The sequence below is a fragment of the Rhamphochromis sp. 'chilingali' genome (genome assembly GCF_963969265.1).
Source record: "Rhamphochromis sp. 'chilingali' genome assembly, chromosome: 15".
Taxonomy (NCBI): Eukaryota; Metazoa; Chordata; class Actinopteri; order Cichliformes; family Cichlidae; genus Rhamphochromis; species Rhamphochromis sp. 'chilingali'.
Window position 1 is genome coordinate 29,346,282 of NC_137942.1, and position 16,033 is coordinate 29,362,314.

A 16,033-nucleotide genomic window follows, 5' to 3' on the forward strand; every position below is an offset into this window, starting at 1 on the left:
TTTCACCCAGCAAAGCCCCTCACTATGGTAAATAATATATCTTATCAAACTTACTACTGTAAAATGTATTAACTGGAGATAATCTTACATAGTATGACTGACCATCCTCGGATAGCAATCCTTACTCAGTTCATTTGTGAAGAGTGAGTTCTTCTAAGAATTGCTCTTCATTGAGGTTTTCTTTATGCATTGAGAAGCTTGAAAAAAGATTTGTCTTTTGTCAATAAAATCCCCCTGATGTAAAAGACCTGAGGCCTAAAAATGAGTGCAATATAACTTTACTTTGATATGATGTCTGTTCTTGCCTCATCAGTAAGACTTGTGGAGGAATTTAGGGCCCATGCAGAAGGTGTGGACCCTAGCAGAAAACTATGTCAAAATGCAAGGCAGCGAGCCACTCATGTCATCCATTTTCTGGAATTCATGGCAGACCCAGAAATTCCAAATGTTGACCTTCTGTTTCTGAGGAACCATGGAAAAGTCCGTGAGTAAGTGCTTAATTTGAATGATTATTAGTTTCTATATACATGTGTGCATATACAGTTTAACACATGAACTAATTTGTATTTTTGACTTTGGAGTTTTCTAGCACACCTGCAAGCAAAAGGGTTTAAACCAACAACTCAGAAAGCTTATCTCATGGATGCTGTTGCTTTCACGAAATATATATTAAACATGTCACCACCACAAGTCAGACTTGGAAAAAAAAGGTTCAACACCCTTTTGGTCGAACTGAGGGCACGTAACAGAGATGTTGGCCGTGAAGTAGTCGTGCACCAGCTGAATGTGCAGAGATCTAAGTCTAGTATGTCTATAATACATATCTCTACCTCTTTTATTAACATTATGTCTTTAAAGTAGGTAAACTGTCTAAGGGATTGTGCTTACATTTGTTTTCAGACAGACTTGTCCAAGCAGAAAAACATGCTTTGTTCATTGAAGAGGCTCCCCAGAAGATTGCTGCCGCACTGGGTATGGATCACTGCAACGCTTAAATCTGTAAATAGATTGTATAATCCCTCTTAAGTAAAATTGTTTGTGGTCTGGGTTAAGACATAGCCCCTACAGTTCTTTACATCACCGTGATTCAATTCAATTTTATTTATATAGCACCAAATAACAACAAAAGTTGCCTTGATTAGGTGGTCATATGATTGAAAAACCCAACAATCATATGAACCCCTATGAGCAAGCACTTTGGCAACAGTGGGAAGGAAACACTCCCTTTTAACAGGAAGAAACCTCTGGCAGAACCAGGCTGAGGGAGGGGCGGGGCCATCTGCTTCGACCGGTGAGAGAGAGAAGGAAAACAGGATAAAGACATGATGTGGAAGAGAGACAGAGATTAATAACAGATATGATTCAATGCAGAGAAGGGAGTATTCAGGGTCACCTGGTCCAGCCCTAACTATATGCTTTAGCAAAAAGGAAAGTTTTAAGCCTAATCTTGAAAGTAGAGATAGTGTCTGTCTCCCGAATCCAAACTGGAAGCTGGTTCCATAGAAGAGGGGCCTGAAAACTAAAGGCTCTGCCTTCCATTCTATATTTAAATACTCTAGGAGCAACAAGTAGGCCTGCAGTGTGAGAGTGAAGTGCTCTAAAAGGGTGATATGGTACTACAAGGTCATTAAGATAAGATGGGGCCTGATTATTTAAGACCTTGTATGTGAGGAGCAGGATTTTGAATTCAATTCTGGATTTAACAGGGAGTCGATGAAGGGAAGCCAAAACAGGAGAAATATGCTCTCTCTCTCTAGTCCCTGTCAGGACTCTTGCTGCAGCATTTTGGATTAATTGAAGGCTTTTCAGGCAGTTTTTTTGGACATCCTGATAATAATGAATTACAGTAGACCAGCCTAGAAGTGAACTAGATTTTCAGCGTCACTCTGCCGACAGGATATTTCTAATTTTAGAGATGTTGCGCAAATGGAAGAAAGCAGTCTTACATATTTGTTTAATATGTGTGTTGAAGGACATATCCTGGTCAAAAATTACTTCAAGGTTCCTCACAGTGTTATTGGTGGCCAAGGTAATGCCATCCAGAGTAAGAATCTGGTTAGATGCCATATTTCTAAGATTTTCAGGGTCAAGTACAATAACCTCAGTTTTATCTGAATTAAGAAGCAGAAAGTTAGCGGCCATCCAGGTCTTTATGTCTTTAAGACATTCCTGCAGTTTAACTAATTGGTGTGTGTTATCTGGCTCCATGGATAGATAGAGCTGGGTGTCATCTGCATAGCATAGCATAGACATAGCTATGTCTTCTAATGATACTGCCTAGGGAAGCAGATATAATTCAAACAGAATTGGTCCTAGCACCGAACCCTGTGGAACTCCATAATTGACCTCAGTGTGTGAAGAGGACTCTCCATTTACATGTACAAATTGGAGTCTATTAGACAGATATGATACAAACCACTGCCGTGCAGTACCTGTAATACCTACAGCATGTTCTAATCGCTCTAATAGGATATTATGGTCAACAGTATCAAGCGCTGCACTAAGGTCTAGCAGGACAAGCACAGAGATGAGTCCACTGTCAGAGGCCATAAAAAGATCATTTGTAGCCTTCACTAAAGCTTTTTCTGTGCTGTGATGAACTCTGAAACCTGACTGAAACTCTTCAAATAAACCATTGCTCTGCAGATGATCTCCTAGCGTTTTGACAACTACTCTTTCAAGGATTTTTGATATGAAAGGAAGCTTGGAGATTGTCCTATCATATTTAAGATTGAAGAATTAATTAATGGCAGGACTTCTTTGAGCAGTTTTGTAGGAATGGGGTCTAAAAGACACGTTGATGGTTTGAAGTAAGTAAGTAATTATTGAAGTTAACTCAGAAAGATCAATTGGAGAAATAGAGTCTAACATTCAATGGTACTAAGAGTTGATTATATTCTTAAACATAGTTACAGTGCTTTGAGAAAGACATCTACTGTGATAAAGTCTACTCTCCTCTGCTGTGTAATCAATTATTGTAAATGTAAATGTTATCAGGAAATGATCAGACAGGAGAGGAAACACTGTTAAATGTTCAGTTTCTATGCCAGTGTGATTAAAGTGGTGGGTGGGTTCTTTTACATTTTGAGAGAAGCCAATTGAGTCTAATAACAGATTAAATGCCATGTTGAGGCTGTCATTTTTAGCATCTACATCGATGTTAAAATCACCCACACTAATTATTTTATCGGAGCTCAGCACTAAATCAGATAAAAAGTCTGAGAAATCAGAGAGAAACTGTGTGTAAGGCTCAGGTGGGCGATATATGATAACAAGTAAGACTGGTTTCTGAATTTTACAGCTGGGGTCGACAAGGCTAAGCATCAGGCTTTCAAATGAATTAAAAGTCTGTCTTGGTCTTTGGTTAATTAATAGGCTGATGTGAAAAATTGCTGCCACACCACCCCCTTGGCCTGCGCTTCGAGATTTCTGGTAGCTAGAATAACTCCGGAGTGTTAATTCATTTAAACTAACCTAATCATCTTGCTGCAACAAGGTTTTTATATAAGGCAGAGTAAATCAATTTGTTGATCAATTATTAAGTCATGTACTAACTGAGACTTGGAGGAGAGAGACCTAATATTTAATAATCCACATTTCACTGTTTTACTCTTTGGTTCAGGTATGGATACTGTATTGCTCTTTCTTTGTGATTTTTTTTTTTTATGTTTTAGTTGTTTATTGCTGGTTTTTAGTTTGTTTTTTGTCTGTTTGGGAGCTGACACAGTCAATGTGAACCACACATTGAAATGGATTTCATGTCTTTTCTGTCTGATGACTACGTTTCTCTGATGCCCAGTTTAAATTGAAGAATAATGTGCAGCTTGGTCAATGTAATGCACATGAAGCCAGAGCTAAAACACATCACCATCGCAGTGAAATATGTGCAGCTCTGCATTAAGATGGAGCCCTGCACATTTTGATCTTGTTATTTCTGGAATGATTGGAAAGATTATTTTCATTATTATGGCTAGAGCAAAGTGTAAGAGCTATTTGCACTTATAAAGAATAATACTAAGACTTTTACCTTTATTGTTTCATAAAACGTGTCCACAATTTAGACATTAATGGCAGGAAATTTTATTAAAGGCATAAGAGAAAAAAAAATCCCCCCAAAATAATCAGATTACTTAAACTCTACTTATACAACTAAGCTGCTCTGAGGTAATGTTGAGTTTGTTCTTTTCTTTGGTGAGGAGAGGTTGGAGGAAGGATGAGCAAGCAGCTGGGCATCCACTGGAAGTATGATGTAAATCAAAATCCTTCTAAATTAACTGCCTAACACAGCAACAATGAGCAGAAGAAAAGGAATGAATTCACAGGTTGGACAGGTTTTCAACTGTGAACCCCTTCGATCCAATCTTTTGGGCTGCTCATCTTGCAGAAGACAAAAATCTTTTCTTTACCTCACTTTTTCACCTTCTCACCCTTCCTCCCCCCTCTCCTGCCGGACGTCACATCTTCCCACACCTCATCTATCAATGTCTATCTATCTGACAAGATTTAACAAAAAGTAAAAAATGTTTAAACTTGTAAAACACTTCATTACATTTTCATTGTTATTCTTAACATAAGGAATTTACATTCTATCACATCTGGATGTAATGCCCTTTGTTTCATTCAGTTTATGTGATTATACTTCAGTTAGATTTGTCTTTAGGACATTTTCACATGAACATTCATTGTAACATAATCCAATTTTCAATTCAAATGCTTTTTAGAATTCAGTTAATTGCCATTTATTTCTTTACTTTTTATGCAACCTTTTTTTTTATGAAAACATACATTTTGTTTATCAGATATTCTTTGAGATTAGTTGCTCCACTGTGTCACATCATACATCACACACACCAAGGTCAGACACTCTGAGGCCTGTTATTAGAATCACTGTTATTCTATTCTCTGATTCATTACACTGGTTAACTTACACATTTCATTTGTTTTATGTATTCTGGATTATGTGTGTGACGAGGTGGTGGCACAGTTCTTACTTTCCTGTTGTCCTTCAGACACACACACAAAACTGCCTAGCTTGAAGTTGGATCATGTGTACACACACACACACACACACACACACACACACACACACACACACACACACACACACACACACACACACACACACACACAGAGGACTCAGTCATTATAGCAGCCATTTGTACTACTCAAACACTTTTGCATTTGTTATCTATATATTGATCAGATTTACATTGTGATTTCTCTTAGATTAAGAATAAAACTACTTTATAATTAGGAAAAGTGAGAAAAGCTCTTTTTACCACTCTGATCATTTTTTATTACATATGTTTTATATTTTAAGACCTTTGGTCCTTGAGACATGGTGCTTGTAAAGTCCCTCTATAATCGGCACAAAGGGACTGAACATGTAAATGTAAATGCAGTGTATGTGTTACCATAGCATATTGATACATACAGTATTCTCTTTGTGCTTTTACAGATTACCTCGAGAAGCAACCCCAGAACAGATCAATAGTAAAAAATTTTTTTGGACTGTTGGGCGGATATATTATTGCCATAACTGGCCACCGAAAGGGAGTGATCATCAACATGACTACTGAGGAGGTTGACATGGCAGAAAAAGCTAAGCAGGGTGCCCGCATCATCCGTGTATGTACTAAAACTATATAAATCTAAGTATACATAGACATTTTTTTATTCAGCTGAATAAACATGTTGATAGGTTTGTAGCTTGAACCTATTCTCTGGAACGTTGAAGACAATATAATTACACAGCAAAAGCATTGAACACCAAGTAGGCAAAGTTCTTCGTGTTACTCATGCATGAGGGAGACCTGCCTGGAGTCAAGTGTCGTTCCACCACTTGACCCCCGTCAGACTCTCAGCCAGGTTCCCCATAGCACTCCTTTTATTGTGGTTACATGAATATGCATAGGGTCATTAACATATAACATCTTACATAGGTATACATGTGAACAAAGAATACTGTGTGTGTGTGTGTGTGTGACTTCCCTAAACCTGCTGGTCTGGAAGTCCAACAGTTCATCTAAACAAAAGGCACTTAGCCTAAAACATATATAGCCACGTTTATCCTACCATAAAACAATAAGAGAAGGTACGACCTCTCCCATGCTCCCAGAGTGCTCTCTAATGCACACAAAGTTTGCAGACTATTAAGGATCAAACCTCTACCAATCTAAAACTAATTATAAAACTCTAAGCATACATAAGTAAATATTTCTAAGCATAAATGACAATAAACAATACAAAACCTAACACATGTCTTTTCATGTATTAGGTTAAACAGCACCAAACTCAAAGATACCATGGGCAAGCAGCTGTCCCCCTGTACAAGAATGAGTATACCTGGTTGCAGCGTTACAATCATATCAGAGAGTATGTTGAAGGCGGTTCGGAGGCACCGACTTTTTTCCACAGTTCTAGTGGAGATGTTCTTCATAGACTACCGGTATTTTTCAAGGCAGCCTGGGAGATGATGAATCTGGGGATTGCCCCCACCTTCAACATGCTACGTTCCTCCTGTAGCACTTCCGTGAGAAAACCTTTCATTTTTATTTTTTGACACACAATGAAGTAGGTTGAAGTGTCATGGGTTTTATTCATGTGGTTTCTTTTTAAAACATTATTCTTTCAGGCCAAGCGACAGTTGGGACGTAAATCTTACGACAGAGTGGCAACATTTATGTGCCATGCTGCCATCACAGCCAAAAGATTTTATCAAGGTTATTTAAATAAGCTAAAGTGAAGTCATATATTTATCTATACACTTACATTTACTAATATTTAGTGATATTGCTTTGTACAGCTGAGGACCCTGCAGAGGACACACTCCAGAGCCGAGCACTGACCACCAATGCAATTGCAACATATGCAGCAAATAAAAGGAAAAGGAGAGAGGACAGAGGATCTGTGCAGGACGAGGACAGTGAAGGATCTGACAAGGAAGAGCAGCAGTCATCAGGAACAGAGGAGCTTTTAGACAGAACGCTCTTCCAGTGTAGCAGTAACAAGGTATGTGTGCCCTGATTCCCTTGGTAAGAGTTTTGATTGGTTGCACTTCTTTCATATATAATCATTTACTCCATCATGAACAAAACATATTTAATTTGTACCATAAACAGATGGTGAGCCCAGGTCAGGGTGAGGGTGCCGGTAGTGCCGGAGCCACAATAAGAGAAACTAAACAGGATTTGAAAAAGGGGGTGGAGCATCTACAAAAAGTGACATACCAGTTGCGCAAGAGAAAAGTATGTAATGTATGTTCTTGTGCTTGTTTTTAGTGTTTTCACTGATTACTAATCTTTTACCTTTTTACTTTTACTTTTCTAAAATCAGATGGTCATCTTTTACAAAAATGATAGGACAGATGTGGGGAAACTCACACAAGAAGACAATCCAGAAGAGGAGGAGGAGGATGAAGCGAGGGAATGGGTTCCTAAGGTGGGCAGGAAAAATCCAGCAGAGTTTCTTCTCCTGCAGTTAAAGGTGTAAGTGTTTTGTTTCCAAACATCCATGAAAAATGAGTTAAATATATTTTTTTCTGCTCTAAAAGCAGTCTGTTAGCTCATCTGACGATGATGGGACAGATGACTGGAAACCCACACAGGATGAATCTGAAGGCTATTCAGAAGAGGAGGAAGAACAAGAACGTAAAAGGATTCCTAAGTTAGCCAAGAAAAACAAAACTGGGTGTCCTATGCCACAAAGAGAGGTGAAATTCATCCTCAGTTTAAGTGCTTCCACAATCTATCTATCAAAAATGACCAAACATATTGTTGTCTTCTCTGAAAACAGATGGCGGCAGCATCTGAAGAGGATGGGACACATGATAGCAGACCCACACAGGATGAATCTAAAGATGATTCAAAGGATGAAGCAGAACATTTGGGACAAATGATTCACAAAGTGGCCACGGAAAAGGTAAAATTTGTTCTCAGTTTCAATGCATTCAACAAAATATGTCTTTGTATTCTTTGACGTCAGATGGTCAGCTCATATGAAATATGCAAGGAGTAAAGGTATTGAAGGTACATGATTTTAAATACCTGGAGTCAAGCATCCGAAGCAACAAGCAGTGCAAAAGGCCAGGCAGGGGATGGCAGGGCTCAAGCTAGGATTTGTTTGGGAGTGACCAGAATGGAGAAGATTAGAAATGAGTGCATTAGAGAGACAGCTCATGTTGAGCGGTTTGGAGACAAAGTTAGAGAGGCAAAGCTGACATGATTTGGACATATGTAGAAGAGGCATAGTGAATATATTGTTCCATATGGAGCTGCCAGGCAGGAGGGAAAGAGCAAGCCCTTAGAAGAAGTTTGTGGATGTAGTGATGGAGGATATAGATAGGGTTGGTATGAACGAGGAGGCGGCTATGGATAGAATAAGATGGAGGCAGATGATCCACTATAGTGACCCCTAAAGGGAGGAGCCAGAAGAAGAAGAAGAACTCAGCTTATTCGAAGAGGATGGAACATGATGGGAAACCTTCACCAGATAAATTCAAAGACAATTCAGAAAAGATGTGTTTGAGGAAGAGGTGAGTTAGCTGCAGTCCATTTTTAGTGAGGTCATGAGGAGGAGTAGAAAGCTGCAGTAAATCTAATGATCGTGCTGGTGTATGTATAATACCAGCAGTGAGTTCTGAGGACTTGGACGGTCCAAAAACTATTTGCTAACAAATCAGCACAGGCACTTATAGTGGTGCACTATTACAAAATGCTTTTACTCACAAATAGGGGGCTAAAGTTCATTCCTTGCAGTTTGATTTGTTTCTAAAACCATAAATACCAACATGAAACTGATTTATAATTTTTTTCTTCTTCTTGCATTTCTGTGTTTTATATGTACAGGACAGGGAAACGGCGATGAGCTCATTACGATTACAACACCAAATTCCAGTTGTTACATAACAAATCTGAACATTACATCTAGATGAGCTAAAGTAACCTTGTTTTTCTTTGTCGATCATCATTTTTCAGATGCAGCAGGCCTATGTAAGCCAAGACAAAGCAATGACTGTGAATAAGAGTTCAGAAAAAAGGGTGATTCACCAAACCAGATGCTTGAAGAGGCTCACTTTTCATCAGTCAACTCTCTTTGAAGACACAATACCAAGATCTGGTAACCGGAAACCAGCAGCTGTAGTAAAAATACACAAGTTCAAAGAACTTTAAGGTGAAGTGGTATTTATTTATTTCTCATATGGTCTTAGATAACAACAAGAAAGACCAAAGTGGAATGTCATCTGCAGCAATAGTAACCTCAGGTAAATATTAACATTATATTGCACAATATGAACAATGTTAAGTTAATCAGTAAGTAAATGATTATTTTCTTAAAATAAAGAACAACTGGAGGAGAAAGAGATACAAGAAGAGTCTCTGGAGAAGATGAAGAGTGAAGACAAAGAAGGGAAGAGAAAAGAAAAAGTACAGCAGGAGCCTCTGGAGAAGATGAGCGGCAAAAGGCAAAGGAAGGAAGAAAAGATACAGGCAGAGCCTCTGGAGAAGATGAGCGGCAAAAGGCAAAGGAAGGAAGAAAAGATAAAGGCAGAGCCTCAGGAGAAGATGAAGAGTGAAGCCAAAGTAGGAAAGAGAAAAGAAAAAGTACAGCAGGAGCCTCTGGAGAAGATGAGGAGCAAAAGGCAAAGGAAGGAAGAAAAGATACAGGCAGAGCCTCTGGAGAAGATGAAGAGTGAAGCCAAAGTAGAAAAGAGAAAAGAAAAAGTACAGCAGGAGCCTCTGGAGAAGATGAAGAGTGAAGCCAAAGTAGGAAAGAGAAAAGAAAAAGTACAGCAGGAGCCTCTGGAGAAGATGAGGAGCAAAAGGCAAAGGAAGGAAGAAAAGATACAGGCAGAGCCTCAGGAGAAGATGAAGAGTGAAGCCAAAGTAGGAAAGAGAAAAGAAAAAGTACAGCAGGAGCCTCTGGAGAAGATGAGGAGCAAAAGGCAAAGGAAGGAAGAAAAGATACAGGCAGAGCCTCTGGAGAAGATGAAGAGTGAAGCCAAAGTAGAAAAGAGAAAAGAAAAAGTACAGCAGGAGCCTCTGGAGAAGATGAAGAGTGAAGCCAAAGTAGAAAAGAGAAAAGAAAAAGTACAGCAGGAGCCTCTGGAGAAGATGAGGAGCAAAAGGCAAAGGAAGGAAGAAAAGATACAGGCAGAGCCTCTGGAGAAGATGAAGAGTGAAGCCAAAGTAGAAAAGAGAAAAGAAAAAGTACAGCAGGAGCCTCTGGAGAAGATGAAGAGTGAAGCCAAAGTAGAAAAGAGAAAAGAAAAAGTACAGCAGGAGCCTCTGGAGAAGATGAGGAGCAAAAGGCAAAGGAAGGAAGAAAAGATACAGGCAGAGCCTCTGGAGAAGATGAAGAGTGAAGCCAAAGTAGAAAAGAGAAAAGAAAAAGTACAGCAGGAGCCTCTGGAGAAGATGAAGAGTGAAGCCAAAGTAGAAAAGAGAAAAGAAAAAGTACAGCAGGAGCCTCTGGAGAAGATGAGGAGCAAAAGGCAAAGGAAGGAAGAAAAGATACAGGCAGATCCTCAGGAGAAGATGAGCGGCAAAAGGAAAAGGAAGGAAGAAAAGATACAGGCAGAGCCTCTGGGGAAGCGAATTAAGATTATGAAATAAAAGAAGGAAAAATCCACAGAGTCCTCAAAGAAATGGCGAGAGAAAGTCTCAGAAAATAAGGTGCATGAAAGAGTTTTTAATTAAAAGTGATCATCTAATGAGTTACTGTCACCTTTATTTTCTGGAATCACTGGTGCTCTCAGACTTGACATTATATAATTCCACCATATGTGAGATCAGTCAAATTAAGAAAGGAGACATGCTTCTTGAAGAAGTAAAAATCAAAGCTTAAGATATAATGTCAGTATGTAAATGTTGAAGTTTTGGGGTATGTTGTACTATACAGTCAAACCATTTGATGCCATTTGGTCCTATATCTACACAAGTTTCAGTTGTAAAATCATAAGGCTAATAAGTTCACATAAACTTCATAACTTAATCAGAATGTACATAGATGTCCTACCACTGGGGGAAAGACCAAGCACCACAATCTACCACATCTTCTGAACCACTTGCTCTCATCCACATAGGGAGCCGCATTGAACTTGTTAATCTAACAAAAGAAAAAGTGACCTCAATTTTGCAGCGGTTTGCACATTTGTTCTCCCCCCTGCCTGACATTACTTTGCTTATAGAGTGCTATTTTGAAATGCAGCCTGGGGTGATAATGCATTCATAGCCTGACTCGAGCACAACAGGCAAATTGTTCAGAAGAAAATGGGCAAAATGTTGAAACTGGGAGTGATAGAAGAGTAACACATTGTGTAGTGTTTCCTCATAATTCTTGTAGGGAACAAAGATGCGTCTATATAATCTATAATTGTTAATCAGTTCTTGATAATCCCCTTTCTGAAACACAGTGATTACTACCACCTGGACTATTGAGTCTTGTACTAAATTAATCTGGATTAAGTTAAAACCACTAGTGCTAGGGTGACTTAACCAAACTCAGATTGCCTATAAAACATGGGGTGGAATCAAATTAGCTATACCAATGGCTGCAGAAAAGTGACAGTGGTCAAACAACATCATTGAGCATGACAAAACACTTTTGAAGACAGCAGTCTCCAGATACCTCATCATTGAAGACAAACGACACACATCTATTGTGGAGAAAATTCGGTTCAAATCAATTTTATTTATATAGCGGCAAATCACCACAACATTCGCCTTAAGGCACTTTATATTGTAAGGTAGACCCTACAATAATACATACAGATGTAAACCCAACAATCATATGACCCCTATGAGCAAGCACTGTGGCCAAAGTGGGAAGGAAAAACTCTCTTTTGACAGGAAGAAACCTCTGGCTGAACCAGGCTCAGGGAGGGGCGGGGCCATCTTCTGCGACCGGTTGGGCTGAGAGAAGGAAGACAGGATAAAGACAGAAGAGAGAAAGAGATTAATAACAGATATGATTCAATGCAGAGAGGTCTATTAATACATAGTGAGTGAGAAAGGTGACTGAAGAAGAAATGCTCAATGCCTCATTGGAATCCCTCAGCAGCCTACACCTACAGCAGCATGACTAAGGGAGGATTCAGGGTCACCTGATCCAGCCTTAACTATATGCTTTAGCAAAAAGGAAAGTTTTAAGCCTAAACTAAATAAAGTTGAGATAGTGTCTGTCTCCAAAATCCAAACTGGTTCCATAGAAGAGGGGCCTGAAAAGTGAAGGCTCTTCCTCCCATTCTACTTTTAAATACTCTAGGAACAACAAGTAGGCCTGCAGAGTGAGAGCAAAGTGCTCTAAAAGGGTGATATGGTACTACAAGGTCATTAAGATAAGATGAGGGCCTGATTATTTAAGACCTTGTATGTGAGGAGCAGGATTTTCAATTCAATTCTGGATTTAACAGGGAGTCGATGAAGAGAAGCCAGTACTGGAGAAATATGCTCTCTCTTTCTAGTCCCCGTCAGTACTCTTGTGCAGCATTTTGGATTAAATGAAGACTTTTCAGGCAGTTTTTTTGGACATCCTGATAATAAAGAATTACAGTAGACCAGCCTAGAAGTAATGAATGCATGAACTAGTTTTCCAGCGTCGTGCTGAGACAGGATTTCTAGAGATGTTGCGCAAATGAAAGAAAGTAGTCCTACATATTTGTTTAATATGTGCATTGAAGGACATATCCTGGTCAAAAATTACTTCACGGTTCCTCACAGTGTTACTGGAGGCCAAGGTAATGCCATACAGAGTAAGAATCTGGTTAGATACCATATTTCTAAAATGTTCAGGGCTGAATAACCTCAGTTTTATCTGAATTTAAAAAGCAGAAAATTAGAGGTCATCCAGGTCTGCCCTGGGACAAACCTGTTGGACTTACAACAGATAGAGCACCCGCAATGTGTGGTGAAAAAAGAGAAGTATTCGGCAGGATTCGAGTAAAAGATGCAGGATGTGAAACATACGGGTGAGTTAACAGCATATCACTGCATCATACACCAGCAAACGCTGTGTAGTAATGTCCTAAAAATGGAGCATGTAATGAGTACTGTAACGCAAAAGGTCAATTGTATTCTAGCTAAAGGTTTAAATTACCGTAAATTTCAGTCTTTTGTGCAGGAAATAGATTCAGAGTTTGCCGACATTCCTTATCATACAGAGGTCCATTGGCTGAGTTGGGGAAAAGTTCTCTTTTTTTTTTTTTTTTTTCCTGTCCCGTTTGGCTCTTTTTGCCATCAGAATTATTGTCTAAAGGCAAAGAAAGATGCCCAACGGATTTACTTTACCAAATTGACCATCCCAGCCTTGCCATAATGGTCCATTTGATTCACCTTTTATTGTTTATTTTATTTTCACTTGCTGAATACGGGACAGACTTGACTGGAGGAAAGAAGGGGAGAAAGAAAGAGGGAAAGAGAAACAGCTGAGAAGAGGGACGGGGGAGAAGGGCAAAAAACAAAAACCAACAGAATGGGCAGAAGAAAAAAAAAAGAAAAAAAATGCATATATCGATCACCTGGATCACCTGTTGAGAAAGAAAAAAGAAAACAAGCAGAAGAAAACAAGAGTAATAGAATAAACAACATCACAATGATATATGGGAATATGACAGTAAATACTAAATATTAAACATTATTGTGCAGCACATAAGATCAACAGAACACAGTGTGCTTTGAGGTAGGAGCCAAAAAGGGTGTAGTTTGTGTGTGTGAGCACCCGTGTGTACACCTGTGAGCATGGACGCGCTTGTTTTTTTAAAAGGTTCCTTCATGTAATGATCTGCTAGAGGGTGTGGGGGGGCCACAGCCCCGTCCCCCAGGGCATGAAGCAGGTATGGAGGATATCAAAACTCCAGACATCCAGAGGCCCTCAGAACACAAGAGACCAAGGAAGACCAACAGAGGGGCAGCCGCGCCACTGTCCCAGAAAGAGCTGAGGAGAGTCCCAGATGAGGGCTCACTCAGCAGCCGCGGAGCAGAAGCCAGGGGGAGTTGCAGTGACGCGCCCGTGAGCTCCGCCGGCAGCCAGCTGTGCCTCAGTGACCGAGCCCCAGGCCGAGAGGCCGGGGGCACCCCACCTCCGAAGTGGCCCGAGTGAGCCCCAGGCTCCAGGCCCCGACAAGCGGCCACCAAGGAGTGAGCCGGTGTGTACCTGGACGCCCATCCCCAGATACAAAGAACCACCAACGCACCGATGTCTGAGGGAGTCCGCCACTGGCAGGGGAAGTGGTGGTGGGGGGAGATAGGCCTCCAAACCTTGGTGTCTGATACCCAACCTGACATATAGACACAGACATACAGGCACACACAGACACAAACATCCATTCCCCCCCTCATGCTCTCATATACACTCACTCCACACTCAACCAACGTGGAGACAGACATAAAGAGACGCTGTACACACGATCACACTCCCCAAGCGTACTCTACGAACCGGGTCTACGAACCCTGCGGTGGGGAGAGGCAGACCGCCCCGACTCCGCAGCAGCAGGGAGGCCCCACACTCCAGACCGCAGTCGGACGGCCAACTCCTCCTCCTAGCCCCCCTGGGGGCTTTGTTGAGGAAAATAACTCAAAATGTTAGAAATATTCCAGTGTTAGAAAATCAGCACTGCTCAGTGTTAGCCATTGTTAATCTTCAAAACTGACTAGGTTACTTTTAAACATATAACACTGTCAAAAGTGTTAATTTAACACTCAACAGTGTTGTATTTAACACTCAGAGGTGTGGACCCATATAGACACTCTCTAGTGTTAATTTAACACTGGAGATTTTGCTGTGAAACACACACAAAGTAACTCCACCACAGTGCCTATTTCGGGTCACTTTTGCCAGTCCAAGCCCGGGTAAAGGAGCAGGGTTGGAATTGTGACATTAAAAAAAACAATAATTGCTAAAAGAAATTTAATTTGTAGTTCTAAATAAACTCTAAATGCATTTAGGACGTTTTTTACTCACATTATGTCTCTTCCATGATGTTATTTCTCTCTCCAACAACATAGGTTACAATTAGATTAGCATGACCAATTATGCAAATTAGACAATGACGTCATTTGACTTCTAGCGACTTTTAGGACAACCAATAGCAATTTTCCTTACTGAGGAGTTGGCAACACTGCCTCTGTCTTTGGTTCAGCTGACTGGAGCTACTTTTACATTTAAAACAGTAAGAGCTAAACTCACCCTCAGCTTTTATGTGAATGGAGATTATTATTAACCACTGTGGTGTAATTTTGTGGTGAAGACTGTATTTCTCTGCATACAGGGAGTACCACATCTTGCTGGTTGATGATTCAAACGCTGATCCAGCAAAAGTCGGCCAGAAAAGGTGAGGTGGCTACAATAAGTGATGAGTAACTCTGAAAATTGTTTTGAGGGAAATATTACTAAAAGATTGGAATGAATCATCAGGACACTAGAAAGACTACAAGAATTGACTTTCTCCTGTTTTTTCTTACAATTTTGTTGTGTTTTGATTAATAAGCTATAATGTTTAGCAAGTTACTCAGGTTTGCTAGCAAGTTCGGTTACCTGGTTGCAGATTTAGTTAGCCGATTATTTTGCAGGATATTACACTGCTGTAATTTCACAAATGTTGTTTGTAATAATTCAAATATTTAAAAAGTGTGTACAATATATTTGGTGACTCCCCCCCCCCCCCCCCCCCCCCAAAAAAAAAGAAAACCCTATCTGAAACTTTAATATCTTATTTTAGCATTAGCATAAAGTTAGCATAAATCCCTTACACTCCTGTTAGGAAAATTTTATTTTAGTCTGTATGCAGCGGAAATATTTTCGTTTTCCTGAATAACTCTTTTTTTTTCTAACATGTGGATCTTCTTCAGCAACTAAGAACCAAATTAGTAGTTGGATGAGCATGCTGTGTGGGTCTAAATATTACTATTTTAATTTAAATTCGTTTGTTTAATGAAAGACAGTTTGGTTCTCTGGCTAGGCAAGGCACAGTTATAGGAGCTAAAAACATAAACACAGATATGTGAAAATATTTTTTAAAAAGACTAAAAACCTTTAA

The 16,033-nt window shown here is 39.8% G+C and overlaps 1 protein-coding gene across 1 annotated transcript; it reads left to right on the top strand.

Annotated features, from left to right (window-relative positions):
* Window positions 1-650: 650 nt before the first annotated feature.
* Window positions 651-10,613, top strand: LOC308411797 (uncharacterized protein; the record flags this gene model as incomplete). The annotated part of the gene is made up of 10 exons (XM_080905823.1): window positions 651-805; window positions 901-972; window positions 6,806-7,011; window positions 7,122-7,247; window positions 7,336-7,440; window positions 7,553-7,711; window positions 7,795-7,920; window positions 8,976-9,117; window positions 9,209-9,262; window positions 9,343-10,613. The coding sequence occupies exons 1-10, from the start codon at window positions 676-678 to the stop codon at window positions 10,611-10,613; spliced, it is 2,391 nt and encodes a 796-aa protein (XP_080761949.1). The 5' UTR covers window positions 651-675.
* Between the last annotated feature and the right edge of the window lie 5,420 nt (window positions 10,614-16,033).